At 47.3% G+C, this 15,789-nt stretch overlaps 1 protein-coding gene across 30 annotated transcripts in view; it reads left to right on the top strand.

Moving 5' to 3' along the window:
• Nucleotides 1-14,734, top strand: part of NSD1 (nuclear receptor binding SET domain protein 1) — a 148,907-nt gene extending 134,173 nt beyond the window's left edge. For 29 of the 30 annotated variants that reach the window (XM_089335116.1, XM_089335117.1, XM_051844450.3 and 26 more), the window contains 3 exons: nt 2,866-2,972; nt 6,699-6,903; nt 8,440-14,734. In XM_089335116.1, the coding sequence (XP_089191242.1) occupies nt 2,866-2,972; nt 6,699-6,903; nt 8,440-10,070 (1,943 nt within the window). In that variant the 3' untranslated portion in view covers nt 10,071-14,734. Of the gene's footprint in view, nt 1-2,865; nt 2,973-6,698; nt 6,904-8,439 lie in introns of those variants that run through there. The other variant, XR_016235582.1, reaches the window with a different exon arrangement.
• The last annotated feature ends 1,055 nt before the right edge of the window (nt 14,735-15,789 follow it).

Consider the following 15,789-nt stretch of genomic DNA (forward strand, 5'->3'; position numbering starts at 1 on the left):
GAGTGAATGGCTTCAGGGTAGTTCATGTAGATTTCTCCTTTGTAACAATGATGTTTAAGTAAATCATACCATGTACCAAGCATTATTCTAAGCATATTATCTCATTTAGTCCTTACACAACCACTGTAAAGAAGGTGCTGTTAGCCCTGGGATATTGGTAGTTGTGGATCTGATGCTTCTCTCACTCTTCCCCTTTCCTCTCTAACCACTGCAGTGTGGACTGGTTCCTCTTTATTGATTACTCAAGTGTTACTTAGTCATATGACTTCAGCTCTAACATGCCTGCCGACTGTTTTCAGCATCACACTTCCACTCGGCTCCCTCAGTCTGTATTCCTGTGCTTGGCTTCCTCTGACACATGTAGCCATAGAGTTCTCTTCTTCCCTGTTCACTCAGCACAGGTGACTTGGTGCTGACATTCACATGCCTTGTTCCTGTCCTCATGTGGGTTCTGGTCTCCATGGGTGGGATGGAGAATATTGGACAGAATGTGCTACATATGTGCATGCCTATTGGAATTAAACCCTAAGCAGATGGAGTCAAGACTTCTCATTCAGCTCTTCTGTGCTCGTCACAAACTCGCTGTTTCCCATGTGTGCCATCCTCACTCCTTGTCTGTCCCTTCTGTGATGCTCTTTCCTATTCCAAATAACTGTACCTCTATCAAGGGTTTTTGTATGTTGGACTCTTCTAGAATAGTTTCACTGTTAAATTTATGAGGGCTGATACCTTTTGATGTAATTTTGTCCTTTATGTGATGTCTGCCAGTAAGATGTTCAGCACACAGCAAATTATGCCAGTGTTTCTGATTTCCTATATTTCTGTATAGAGTGGCATTATAGGTACATCTGCAAAAATTCAGTTATACATTAACTCATCTTTTAGCAAGAGAAGAATAGTGTGAGTAGAACCACCCAACATTCAGTGTGGTATGTTCACAGCAAATGTGAGACAGTAGACATGTCCCTTGGCTCTTGCAAGTTCCTTCTAAGTGTGAGTCTTAATGAAACGTTTCTACAATTGATCTTCTAAGTATAAGTCAGCTCCTCTGTAATTTGTTCAACTGATTAAAGAAATAATGGTCTATTTCCAACATTAGATGAAAAACTGTGCGTTAGTCAGTCTGCAGTGGGAAATCTTCCTGAGACTTGGTGGTCTTGCCTGTGTGCAAGTTTTTCTCATCACCTGTAAGCCATTGCCCTACTCAGAGGGAATTTGTAGGCATTCTATCGACTAGGACTTCCCTTATGTGCTTTGAATTTTTTTTTTTTAAGATTTATTTATTTATTTGAAAGTCAGAGTTGCACAGAGAAAGAGAGAGATCTTCCATCCGCTGGTTGTCTCCCCAGTTGGCTGCAATGGCTGAAGTTGAACCAATCTGAAGTCAGGAGCCAGGAGTTTCTTCTGGGTCTCCCATATGGGTGCAGGGGCCCAAGGACTTGGGCCATCTCTACTGCCTTCCTAGGCCATAGCAGAGAGCTGGATTGGAAGTGGAGCTGCCGAAACTCGAACTGTGTCCATATAGGATGCCGGCACCACAGGCAGCAGCTTTACTTGCTATACCACTGTGCCGGCCCCTTGAGTGTTATTTTGAGTTTGAATGTCTTTGTGTTTTATTTCTACTTAAAGTTACAGTGTATAGTAGTACACTTCTTTCATTTTTTTTAAAGATTTATTTTATTTATTTGAAAAGCAAAGTTAAAAAAGGAGAGATCGAGGTCGAGGTCGAGATCAAAAGATCTTCTATCTGCTGGTTTACTCCCTAAATGGCTGAAACAGCCAGGGCTGGGCTAGGCTTGATTTCAGTAGTCCAGGGGCCCATGGACTTGGGCCATCTTTCACTGCCTATCCCGGCTCATTAGTAGGGAGCTGGATCCAAAGTACAGCAGCCAGGGTTCAAATTAGCACCCATATGGAATGCCAGTGCTGTAGGCCGGGGCTTTAATCACTACTCCAGAATGCCAGCCCTGTATACTTTTTTTTAACGTTTACAAATTATTGCTGTGTGCCTTATGTCAGATTCTCTTTTTAAAAAAAACTGAAATTTTTTTTTCCATTTATAAAGTAGGCTACTCAGGGTTCAGATCTCTGAGACAGGTAGAAGCCTAACTTGGATGTGCTGCCAGGTAAGATGTGCTCACCTGGGCACAGACTAACAGATTTCCTTCATGCTCGCATTCCCAGTGCCTGGCACACACATATAGGACAAGTTGTTAATTAATGAACTTTGAATCTAAATGGTTAGAAAACAAATGAAAAACAACTTGAGATAATTTACACTGCTATAGCAAAAGTTATTCTAAAAATTATCTTTGATCTATTTAAATTTTTCTGCTACTATTAAGTTGTATCAGCTGATACATTATTGTTATAGGATTAGAATTCATTAAAATAAGGGATTTAAGTTAATAAATCTTTTTATCTTCTGGTTAAAATATTCATATGGGGGGCGCCGGTGCTGTGGCACAGCAGGTTAAAGCCCTGGCATGAAGCGCCGGCATCCCATATGGGCACCAGTTCTAGTCCTGGCTGCCTCTTCTGATTCAGCTCTCTGCTATGGCCTGGGATAGCAGTAGAAGATGGCCCAAGTCCTTGGGCTCCTGCAACCACATGGGAGACCTGGAAGAAGCTCCTGGCTCCTGGCTTCGGATTGGCACAGCTGGTTATTGCGGCCATCTGGGGAGTGAACCAGCAGGTGGAAGACCTGTCTCTCTCTGTCTCTACCTCTCTCTGTAACACTGTCTTTCAAATAAATAAAATAATTATTTTAAAAAATTATTTTGGAAATTAATATACTTTATCATTAATACAGAAATAATATTTCTAACCCCACAGATATTAATGTTTTCACTGTCTCTAATGCAGGCACTGAGCTTACCTTCAACTATAACCTAGAATGTCTTGGGAATGGAAAAACTGTCTGCAAATGTGGAGCCCCAAACTGCAGTGGCTTCCTGGGTGTAAGGCCAAAGGTAGGACTCTTCCAGATTTTGTCTTGGGAATAACAATGTGCTTCTCTTTCCCTAACAGTTAGGAATGAGTCTTCGTTTTAAGATTTATTTTCATATACATATAGCAGTTCCATCTATTGATCCACTCTCTAAATGCCCCACAGCAGACACAGTGGGCTATGCCAAAGCTGAGAGCCTGGAGTTCCATCTGGATCTCCTAACAGTGGTAAGGTACCATCATCTGCTGCCTCCCCTCTACATTAGCAGGAGTTTGGATCAGAAGCAGAGCACTCTAATGTGGGATGCAGGCCTCCTAAGCAGCAGCTTAACCTGCCACACCACAGTGCCTGCCCCAGAAGAAATAGTGACATTAAGTAGGAATCAGTGGTCCCTGGGAAGGTACTAAGTATTCTAATGATCAGTTTGGTTGGACAAGAGGGGATCTTTGGATATTTTTGAAGATTTTTGATAATCTGACTTTAATTAGTGATTTGCTACATTTCCAGATAAGAAAACTGCAAAACAACCCATACAGTAGGTTACTTCGCACATTTTCATTGGTCTTAGCTGATCTCGCATCTTCTAATATAAGCTACTTAGATTCTTGGTGTATCCATGTGGTTGGTCTGTCTCTCTCTTTTTCTTTCTAAAGATTCCAAAGAATTGAAATTGAATCTAAAATTCTAGATGTAGTATGACACCACAGATAAAAATGGGTCTCATTCTTACCATTATAACAGAATATAAATACCTGTTTTTTGTGGAAAATTTTTTAAAGATTTTATTTATTTATTTGAGAAGCTGAATTATAGAGAGAGGGAGAGACAGAGAAAGATCTTCCATCTGCTGGTTCACTCCCCAGATGGCAGATCTGGAGCCAGGAGCCTCCTCCCTGGTCTCCCATGTGGGTGCAGAGGCCCAAGGACTTGGGCCATCTTCCACTTCTTTCCCAGGCCACAGCAGGGAGCTGGATTAGAAGAAGAGCATATGGGATGCTGGCATCGCAGGCAGTGGCTTTACCCACTACACCACAGCACCAGCCCTTCTTACATAGTCTTTTTAAAAAAATAAAAATATATTAATTTATTTGAAAGGCAGAGACACACACAGAAGTATCTGCCATCTGCTAGGTCACTCCCCTATGTCTGCAATAAAGTCAGAAACTCCTTCCTGGTCTCTCAAGTACTTGAGCCATATTCTGCCTTCCTATGCACATTAGCAAGAAGCTGGGTCAAAAACAGAGTAGCCAAAACTCAAGCCAGCACTCTGATAGGAGGTGTCTGCATTGCAGGCGGTGATTTTTACTCCGCTGTGCACAACGCTTGACTCTTACATGGTCTTAGCTGTTTTTAGTGACTAATTTTTTTATATAATGAATGGACTGTAATACATGCAAAATAGACTACATAGTGACTCCAGTTGGAGGTTTTTTTTGGACAGGCAGAGTGGACAGTGAGAGAGAGAGAGAGAAAGATCTTCCTTTTCTGTTGGTTCACCCCACAATGGCCACTGCGGCCAGCGCACCACGCTGATCCGAAGCCAAGAGCCAGGTGCTTCTCCTGGTCTCCCATGTGGGTGCAGGGCCCAAGCACTTGGGCCATCCTCCACTGCACTCCCTGGCCACAGCAGAGAGCTGGCCTGGAAGAGGGGCACCAGGACAGAATCCAGCACCCCGACCGGGACTAGAACCCGGTGTGCCGGCGCCGCAAGGCGGAGGATTAGCCTATTGAGCCGCGGCGCCGGCCTGGAGATTTATTTTTTTATTTTTTGACAGGCAGAGTGGACAGTGAGAGAGAGAGACAGAGAGAAAGGTCTTCCTTTGCCGTTGGTTCACCCTCCAATGGCCGCCGCGGCCGGCGCGCTGCGGCCGGCGCACCGCGCTGATCCGATGGCAGGAGCCAGGAGCCAGGTGCTTTTCCTGGTCTCCCATGGGGTGCAGGGCCCAAGCACCTGGGCCATCCTCCACTGCACTCCCTGGCCACAGCAGAGCTGGCCTGGAAGAGGGGCAACCGGGACAGAATCCGGCGCCCCAACCGGGACTAGAACCCGGTGTGCCGGCGCCGCTAGGCGGAGGATTAGCCTAGTGAGCCGCGGCGCCGGCCCTTATTATGCTTTTTTTAAATTATGAAGCTGAACATTAAGATCTGGGTAAACTGAATATGCAGATTAACCTAGAAACTGTAAATCATTTTGAGCAATTACATGAAAATGAGGAAAACAAACTTAAATAAGAAAAATCATGTTTACATTATTATTGGGTTTTATTTAATTTTTATTTAGTTCGTTCGTTAAGTGGTCTTATCCTAAGGGATATCAGTTGATTTCTGTAAATTAAAACATGAGCTTAACCCACAATTAGTTGTTTAAAGTGCACCAGGGATATCAGTTTCTGCATCATTGCTTTTAGTGAACGGTGGCCTGTCACCAAAGGACAGATTTTTTTTTTTTTTTTTTTTTTTTTTTTTTTTTTTTTTTTTTTTTTTTTTTTTTGGACAGGCAGAGTGGACAGTGAGAGAGAGAGACAGAGAGAAAGGTCTTCCTTTGCCGTTGGTTCACCCTCCAATGGCTGCTGCGGCCGGCGCGCTGCGGCCGGCACACCGCGCTGATCCGATGGCAGGAGCCAGGTGCTTTTCCTGGTCTCCCATGGGGTGCAGGGCCCAAGCACCTGGGCCATCCTCCCCTGCACTCCCTGGCCACAGCAGAGAGCTGGCCTGGAAGAGGGGACAGAATCCCGGCGCCCCGACCGGGACTAGAACCCGGTGTGCCGGCGCCGCTAGGCGGAGGATTAGCCTAGTGAGCCACGGCGCCGGCCCAAAGGGCAGATCTTAATTAAACCTTATAGATTGATTCTAGCTTTTTCTAAACTAAGCTGAAAAAAGTGATGTAAACCACAGGATTTAATGACCAGATGTGGGCTTAGGGAACACAGAGAAGACCAGCTTGTCACACCAGGGTCTGTCTTGGGAGTGATAGACAACAATGTAACTTGACTTAAAGATTCATAGCCTTGTTGAGGGCAAGGACCATGAATTAATTTTCTGTCTTCTTAACACCCTGTTCAGTGGTTTGCTGAACAAATGCATATAGATAGCAGTTGGCATTGTGGCACAATTTCAAATACCAGCCTTCCATATCAGAGTATCAATTTAAGTCCCAGCTACACAGATTCCTATCCAGCTTCCTGTTACTGCATCAGGAAAGCTGTGGAAGATGACTCAAGTATGTGGGGCCTTGCTGTCCATGTGGGAGAGCAGGTGTGATTCCTGGCTGCTTTCTTTGGCCTGTTTCAGACTTGGCTGTTGTGGCCATTTGTGGAATTTATCAGTGATGGAAGATATGTCTCTGTCTTTCCCTCTCTTTAGCTTTACCTTTCAAATAAATAAATCTTTTTTAAAAATGCATCTGTACACCTAGACAGGTATTCTTTAGCTTGGAAATTATGTCAAACATAAAACTAAAACTTATAAAAGGGGTAACCTTTAATTTTAGACTTACATGTCGGTCAAAGAAGCACTTTTTTTTTTTGTCATTCAGGTAGTAGGAATAGTTGGTAAAAAGCATGTGGTAATTGATGTTACCTCTGTTGGATAGCTGATGTGCCAGGTGCCTTCTCTGTGTTTGATCTTCACAACGGTCTAAGAGTGGTGTCTTCCCAAAGGAGAGACCGAGGCTCAGAGAATAGTTAACGTGGTTGAGATTATGCAACTGTGTTGACAGAATGCTGACTGCTCAATATATAACCTCTAGAATCAACCCATTGCCACAGAAGAAAAATCAAAGAAGTTCAAGAAGAAGCAGCCGGGAAAGCGCAGGAGCCAGGGCGAGATCACAAAGGAGCGAGAAGATGAGTGTTTCAGCTGTGGGGACGCCGGCCAGCTCGTCTCCTGCAAGAAGCCGGGCTGCCCGAAAGTTTACCACGCAGACTGTCTGAATCTGACCAAGCGGCCAGCAGGTCAGTGCCACAGTTCGTTCAGAGTGCTCCTTGCTTTCCACAAGGATTCTTGTGGTCTGATTGCATTTGCTTTAGTCAGGAGGAAAGTGCCATTTGCTTTTCTATGCGTTATGTTGACGGATGTGGTTCATGTTCTAATTCTGGAAATACATGGCAGTGAAGGCTAGGATTAAAGAAGGGAAACTCACCTGCTGTGTGTCAAGTCCTTCACCTACATGTATGTCATTTCATCCTCCCAGCAACCCATTAAGTTTAGTTTTCTTCCTGTAATGCATTTTAGGAAAATTAAGAGTCAGGATTAGTGTGATGAGTTACTACAAATCAGTGAGGAGCTGAGTTGAATGCCAGGTTTTGCTCTTACCTTCTGGAGAGAGGAAGGTTGAGATAGTAGATCTTTGGGGTCACTTTGGTCTGAGAGATGAATTGACACCTTTTTACTTCCTACCCTGCTCCCATAGTGGGGTTTCCTCACACAGTGACTTTTCCCTGAAGGTTACTTGACTTTGCTCAGTGAGCACTTGAGAAAGCGTCTCTGGCAATTGTAATACCCAGGAATTTGTGGTTGGAGGAGTTGATAGCCTTTTGGTAGTGATCTTGGGTTAGAGGATTTTAAAGATTTGAACATGCCATCTATCTTAAAGGACAAAAGGAGAAGCCAATAGGGAGCCATTCATGGAGAAGAGATTATATGTCACTAATAACCAGTGTCCAGACATTGCAGAAAGAAGAGAACTTTGGGGTAGAAGTGAGAGGAGTTTGTTCCTGAATTGGCTTCCTTTAATGTGCATTTTGTCAGGGAAATGAAATAATAGAAACTGGGGTACTATGAGGGCAAGGCCATAACACCGACCTGTCCATGCCAGGAAGTGAAATGAGGGATTTTTTTGAGAGTCAGGTTGGCTGGGGCCAGGATAGACCTGATTTTCTCTGTGTATCCAGAGTGAGATCTAGTGTAGTTTATTTGGGGCTGGTAGACTCATTTCTGTGTCAGTGGGGTAGTACATGCAAGGCTCAGCTAGCTGTGGGTCTTTTCCCCTGTTTCTGTGGGGATAACACAAGTTTTGCCAGATTGAGCATGGGTGAATCTGCTTCCATTCTGCAGTTGTATTATACGTGCTTTCCTGTTCTTGTAAGTAACCACATAAGCAGGAGTTAGGTATCTGGGATGTTTATGTTCCAGTTGAAGATTTAAAAGCTCTAAAGGACCAGTAGACTATGCAGAAATTGAAAGGAGTATCCAAAATTCCATCTAAGGGAAGCTTGTCCGAGGGGTCCCCTGTTGCTGGAAATGGTCATAGAAATATGAATTTATTCCTCTGCTTGTATTTAGGTGATACCTAGCTGCTCCTTGAGGCTCTGCTGTCACCTACTGTGTCATTCAGTGCAGAAGGGGAGACTGTGCTCCCTGGGAAGGAGAGGTGGCAGTGAAGAGCAGGCAGCTTGAGGGAGGCTCTGCAGTCACGCCCCTGAGCTTTCCCTCAGCCATGGCCTGTCTCCCTTTTCCCCCCTAAGGTTGTTTCTCTCCTGTGTTTTCAGGGAAGTGGGAGTGTCCGTGGCATCAGTGTGATGTGTGTGGGAAGGAAGCAGCCTCCTTCTGTGAGATGTGCCCCAGTTCCTTCTGCAAGCAGCATCGGGAAGGCATGCTGTTCATCTCCAAACTGGATGGGCGTCTATCTTGTACTGAGCACGACCCCTGTGGGCCCAACCCTCTGGAACCCGGGGAGATCCGTGAGTATGTGCCTCCCCCGGTACCATTGCCTCCAGGGCCGGGCGCTCACCTGGCAGAACAGTCATCAGGAACAGCTGCTCAGGGGCCCAAGATGTCAGATAAGCCACCTGCCGACACCAACCAGACGCTGCCACTCTCCAAGAAAGCTCTGGCAGGGACTTGTCAGAGGCCATTGCTGCCTGAAAGACCTCTTGAAAGAACTGACTCCAGGCCCCAGCTTTTAGATAGGGTCAGAGACCTTGCTGGGTCAGGGACCAAATCCCAACCCTTGGCATCCAGCCAGAGGCCACTGGACAGGTCACCTCCAGTGGCAGGACCAAGACCCCAGCTATCTGACAAGCCCTCTCCAGTGACTGGCCCTGGCTCCTCACCCTCAGTCAGGCCCCAACCACTGGAAAGACCTCTGGGGACAACTGACCCACGGCTGGATAAATCTATAGGTGCTGTCAGCCCACGGCCCCAGTCACTGGAGAAAACCCCAGTTCCCACTGGCTTACGACTTCTGCCGCCAGACAGACTGCTAGTTACCAGCAGTCCCAAACCTCAGACTTCAGAGCGGCCCCCAGACAAATCCCATGCCCCTTTGTCCCAGAGACTCCCACCTCCTGAGAAAGTACTATCAGCTGTGGTCCAGACCTTGGTAGCTAAAGAAAAAGCACTGAGGCCTGTGGACCAGAATACTCAGTCAAAAAATAGAGCTGCTTTGGTGATGGATCTCATAGACCTAACCCCTCGCCAGAAGGAGCGGGCAGCATCTCCTCATGAGGTCACACCACAGGCTGATGAGAAGGTGCCGGTGTTGGAATCGAGCTCATGGGCAGCCAGCAAAGGCCTGGGGCATATGCCACGAGTGGTTGAGAAAGGCAGCATGTCAGAACCTCTTCTCCAGCCACCTGGAAAGACCGCAGCCCCTGCAGAGCACCCCTGGCAAGCTGTTAAATCACTCACCCAGGCCAGACTTCTTTCTCAGCCGCCTGCCAAGGCTTTTTTATATGAGCCAGCAACTCAGGCCTCAGGAAGAGCTCCTGCAGGGGCTGAGCAGACCCCAGGACCTCCCAGCCAAGCACCAGGCCTGGTGAAGCAGGTGAAGCAGATGGCCGGAAGCCAGCAACTACCTGGACTTGCTGCCAAAACTGGGCAGTCCTTCAGGTCTCTTGTGAAGACCCCAGCCTCCCTCTCTACTGAAGAGAAGAAGTTGGCAACTCCAGAGCAGAGTTCCTGGGCCTTGGGGAAAACCTCAGCAGGGGCAGGGCTGTGGCCCATGGTGGCTGGACAGACACTGATGCAGTCCTGCTGGCCTGCGGGGAGCACACAGACATTGGCACAGACTTGCTGGTCTCTTGGAAGAGGGCAAGACCCCAAACCAGAGCAAAATACACTTCCAGCTCTAAACCAAGCCCCTTCCAATCACAAATGTGCAGAGTCAGAACAGAAGTAATACCAGTCAATGTCACATAACCAGACAAGCTGCCCCCCAGGGTACCATTTGGGGAGAGGAATCTTTTCATTCTTTATTCCCCTTAAAAATCAGACCTACCCTCACACTTTTCCACTGATACTGTTTCCTTCCAAACCAACACTCAGAACTCTTGTGGCATTAGCCAGTGGGGGCTTACAGTTGTGTCAGCCTTGTATGGAAATCCAAGTGGGCCCCAGCCAAGGAACAGACAGACTTGAGTCTCTTTCCTCCATCTTCTACATGGTCAACTTAAAATAAAAAGTCCACTCTGGAGTCAAACATGGAATTCAATTCCGCTGGTCAGGATGGAAGGTCTAGGGGCTCTCAGAGCGATCTCCCTCGCCTGACAGATCCCTACTGAGGGCACCTGATGGACCCTTGGGCAGAACTGATGTTCTTCAATTCAGTGCAGATTTCCTGTGCATTGATGTGTGCCAGGCCAGGTGCTAGTCACTGGCCCAAGATGCAGAAATAAATGAGGCCTGATCCCTGTCAGCCTAAGATGCCTTCCTGGGAACCCAGGCTGTTTTCAGGAACCTTTTACCAGGAAATAACAGGAAGTTCTGCGGGGGCCCTAGAGCTCCAACCTCATTTTGCAATGTCCTCTGTGGCACCACAAGTGGTTGTGTTGAGTAAGTGTCTCCTGTTTGGGTTGTGCGTGGAGCATGGGCCTGCACACCCATGCAGAGGTCTGCCAGCAGACAGAGGAGTGCTGTGTCAAGGCCAGGTGGGGCTGTTGATTGGGGCAGCCTCTGCTGCCTCTGGGCTGCGTAGTGTCTGAAGATCTGTCCTTGGAGGAGCAGCTGGTTAGGGGGAGCTGAGCTCTATGAAAATATAGCTTTTCCAGCATTGGAAGAAGGCAATTGGCAAGTTTACCTTTCTTTTCTACCAATTTTCCTCCTTTTACATGAACCCATGCCCACCCCCCCATCCCCATCCCCAAACACTCAGGTGCTTTCAGATTTCAGCCTCGGGCAGTGGACATAGGGAATTTCTGGCAAGCTCTGAGCTAGATACACCAGCTTCAGGAAGAATGCCAGATGCTGATGGAAAGTTACTCTGCTCTCTTGATCCTTTGCCCTCCCAACTGAATGGAGGAAGTTCTCTTCACCTCCCTGAGAACTGCTTTGTTCTCCATTGACAGCACCTGTCTGCTGACTTAGCTCAGAGGCAAGCCAGAACCCTTCCCTTGAGACCAGTGAGGCGAGGTATTTAGAGCAATGTCCTGTCTAAGAGATGACTCCTCATAACTGCTGATTATCTGTTACTGCTGCCCTGAGCTGGGGCCCAAGGGCTGGGAAATCTGTTGGTGCTACCTTGCCCTAGCATTCGCCCGGCTCACCGACTGCCAACAGGAAGTTCTGTTTGGCTAGTCCCCTCACTTGCCCCCGTGCCCTTGTTCCTAGACCAATGTGTTTACCTTTTTGCTTTGCCAACGTAGCCAGCAGCTTTAGCCAATAGGCCGTCTTTTGGCCCAGCATCTCCTGGCCATGGCGTCTCCCCTCTGGTTTTTATACCCTCAACAGGATTCTGTATTTTGTCCTGATTTCCTTCTCCCACGTTCCTACCGCGGTTACTCCATCACTTCCAAGGAGGGAACAGCAGTTGTTAGAGAAGCATTTGCGCTTTATAGAGAGAATAAAAATAGAATCTGCTTTTATTTCCCAAAGTCTGTCTCTAGGGTTGAGACACTTGAACTCAGGCAGAGGGACGAGGCTGGGCAGGGCTGTCCCAAGTTTAGGGACCTCTCCCTGCATTTCACTGAGACCTCGGAATCTCCTCTGTGAATTCCACCTGCCTAGTTCTCCCCTTTCATGCTAACTCTTCCTAATCACCAGGGAGGAAAAGCTCTTTGTTCAAAAGGAAGAGAAAACATAAAGCATCTTATTTTCTTTTAAAAGAATTTTAAACCATGAAAAAGATATTTTTAAAGAAAATTCATCCAGAACATGAAAGTTGACTATATTAAGTATTTATCATGTGTGAGAATACGTATATAACTGCAGCTAGTAGGTCCCTTTCCCTGATCTCTTAGGTTGTATGAGTAGGGTTTGCTTGGTGCCAGTCCTGTGCCCTTTTCTCTCCTGTCATCTGTAGTTGTGATCAGAAGATGCCCACACTGCACTGTCGGCATCTTTTCACTGTGTTGTGTGCTAAATTACCGTAGCTCTTTGTTCCATGAAATAAACTGTGAATCGGGGGGGTGGGGCGTGCAGGCTATGTAAAAATGTAAGTGGAGAAGTTTCATCCTGAACTAGCTTCACTGAAGTAGGCTTTGGTAGGTAATTGGCTAGACGGCCATCTAGACAGTGTCTCACAAGACAGGAAGGACTGAGGGAAAGGGGGCCGTGATTAGCCACTCTCCATTCTCCACCATTCACTAGAGGCTGCTTTCCAGACCTGCCTCGGAAAACAGCTTGTGAGCCGTACCTGGTTCTGGGGGTCAGTTCTTCACCTGAATGGATGGACATCAGGCTTCCATCAGGGCCACTGAAAGACTCTCAGGTTGTGGATTGGAAGCTGGACATTGGAGCTTTTAGGTCCACTGACAGCGGCATCTGATTTTAGATTGTTAAAATCATGAAAGCAGTCACTATCCAACTATAGAAGTAGAATCAGAACTATTGGAAATGAGACTCTTAAGTGAAGGTGGGGAGGGAGTGACTTCGCCAGCCCTTTTAGACTTCCTCAAGCCTATAAGGAGACCCTTTTCCCTAAGAGGGTGCAACTAGGCAGCTAAAGGAAACCTTTTATCATTGTGCAGGATTGGTACTGTGGTATTTGGATCTCAAGATAGCCTGCTTTCGACCCGGCTCCCTTGGAGGGCTTTTTGAGGGGCAAGCTTGTAAAGTCAGAAGAAATTATGGAAACGTTTGAAGTTTGCATTCAAAGCCTTATTTGTTTCTCCTGGTGGAGCCAACCCATTCTAATAGCAAAACAGCTATCACCGCTCCAAAGTGTCCACGTTTTTAAAAAAACGTCTGCTTTCTCCTGAAGTCCCTGAGTTTGATGATGTAAATCACTGTGCTGATCCACACCTTTAGCATTGATTTAAAAAAAAAAAAAAAAAATACAACTTCTATTCTTTGAATCCCCCACGCACTACAGTCAGGACATGAACTCACAGTCCTGTCCCGGGCTCAGCACCACCTGCTCGCTGGAGCTGCCCCCCCCAGGCTGCCTCATGAGAGCAGAACGGCAGGAAGGAGGTCCAGTCCTGGCACTGTCCCCGTGGAGAGGGATCAGGAAAGCACTGAACTTGCTCCTATAAAGTGGGTTTTCTCCTAAGGCTTTGTTTTGGAATAGTGTCACCCTCTTGGGGCTTATCGGCCAGGTCTGAGGGGCCCAGTGTCCTGTGCTCTGTGGATCATGGCAAGAAAGGAATTGCCTCAAGCCCCCTTCCCCTGCTGAGTAACCTCCGAGCTGTTCCATGTTAGACATTCCAGATCATTTAAAGCTAGGTGGCTGCAAGAGGCTTTGATTGGCTGTGGCCAGTTAGCTCTCAGCTGAGCTTCCTAGGGCCAGGGCAGCAGGGCCAGAGGTTGCTGTAGCTAAATTGAAATAAGAGTAGATAATTGCTTTGTATACAAAAAAAAAAAAAGTAATGATGGTGCTAATTTCATGGTATAAATAAGCACTGCCATGGATTGAGGGACTGGTGACTTGAGAAACCCAGGTTCCTACTTGGGAGATTTATGTAGAAAGGTTTTTTTTCAGGCTCTGTTAGAGGTGAGGACCCAGCAGAGCCTCAGCAAAGCCTGCACCCAACCCTGGAGTTAGTCCAGCATTCTCCAGAGGTGGAAGAGATCCCGTGTCCAGATGAAGGTGGCCATTGAGTTTCTCAGGGCTGGGGTCACCTTGTCCATAAGCCTCCGTCCACACTGCCTGGAACAGGTTGGTAGAGCTCTGGGTGTGGGGTCTCCCTGGGTTACCTCCTGCCCCTCTCTACCTCTTCCAGTCTCATGGGAGCACCTCTATAGCTCATGAATATGAAGAGTAATATTTCTTAAGGACGTGGAAAGAGTTTATTTTAATTAGAAATCCACAGCCTTGGAAGAAATGTGTCTTACAAGTGTAAGCAAAAACAGCCTGTTCAACTCTTGTGTAGCCCTCCTTTAGAGCTGCTTTCCCATGGCTTTGAAAACATCAGGCTGTTAGAGGGCTTCAGGTTTAACACCCTGGAAGTTGAGCCGAGCTTTGTGGACAAGAGGCAAGCACAGGAAGCAGAAGCAGAAATGGTTCTGGGTGCTTTAAACCTCTAGGGTCGGGCAGAGCCAGCAGTGTCCAGGTGTACGGTGGGTGCTGCCTGCATGCGTGCAGGTGATGAGGTGTGTTGGATGGGCAGTGCAGCACACAGGAGCTCCTGGAAGAGCAGCTGTTTAGGTCTTGGCAAAGCAACAAGCTGATGACAGAGATCTGTCTTTATATTTTTAAGAAAGGGGGACGGGGGGTCGGGGGTCAGCCAAGGTCCGTCACGGTTTTCTCTGCCCTCCCCCCTCCCCGGCCCCACAGATTGTCAGCTGTTAAGTGAAACTCCTAGTGAAAAAGAGGGAGCCCTGTGCTAGGAGTCTCCATAAACATGTACTGTAATTCTTTGTATATAGAAAAAAATTACTGTAAAGTAAAGTTTAACTTTACTCTTATGGCCCTTGCCCTGTGTTTTGTTTTATTGTTTCTGGGGAGGTGTAGCCTAATAGGACAGAGGACTGGTCTGGGGTGAGAACAAAAGCCACCCCAGAGAGTTCCCCAGTGGGCAACACAACAGAGCTGAGCCTCCCTCCAGGCCCTTGATGGGGGAGTAGTGTGGGTTTCCTCCCCGTGGCTATGGGCTACATGTCTGTCTTGTTGGGAGTGGTTGGTATCAGTTTCAGTCCCCTTCCACAGGAAATCTCCATCACTCGTGAAGGAAGTGTATTTTGAGGAATTGGTTTTTTAAAAAGGAAGTAGAACCAAAGCACTTTTCAAATGAGTCAGAGCTTGTTGGTCAAGTTTTACATTCTTAAGAGGCAGGTGTTGAGTACTGTACAAGGCTCAGTCTGAGCATAAAGGCAGCAAAGCAGTGAGTTGGAAAGTGAGGCTCCTGGTGCAGGGCAACACCTCCCATACCCGAAAAGGCTTCTTGTTGAACAGGGAGCGTTGGCCCTGGGTACCCTAACCCATGAGCCTTCAGAGACACTTGGACCTTTAAGGCCTGATACCTTTGGGAGAACCTCGGGAGTCTGCTTCCTGCCTTTCCAGCAAGAAGCTGTCAGAGGAGGAGTATGGGAAGAGCATTTGGTACCAGAGTTCATTTTCCCCTAGGATGCTCACGGTCCTGAGCTGGGGAGCAGCCCCCTCATCTTACAGAGGAGTAACTCAGGCTGAGTGTGTGGCTGCCTTTCTAAGTAGCTAGCTGGGATCCAAATCTGGATCCATGAGACCTTTCTGTCTTGCAGAACTGAATGACTTTCCTTCCATTAAGCCACACTGTGGAATGTCTGGGAAGCTCAGGATCTGAACAACAGGCCTGACTCACAGGCCCAGGCACGACAGACGCGGTCAGGCCTACCAGGCCCCCTTATTATCTAAGCAGGGCTTGCCCCTGCTGCACAGGCTGAGTGCTCTCCTTGCCTTCCTCTGCACCTAGTAGGAATGGTGAGCTTTGTAGTGCCCCGACCCCAGCCTCTCACTGAAGAACAGCAAAGAACCTCTTGTTTCT

This window comes from Oryctolagus cuniculus, chromosome 6 (genome assembly GCF_051225735.1).
Source record: "Oryctolagus cuniculus isolate XC-2025 breed Fujian yellow rabbit chromosome 6, ASM5122573v1, whole genome shotgun sequence".
NCBI lineage: Eukaryota > Metazoa > Chordata > Mammalia > Lagomorpha > Leporidae > Oryctolagus > Oryctolagus cuniculus.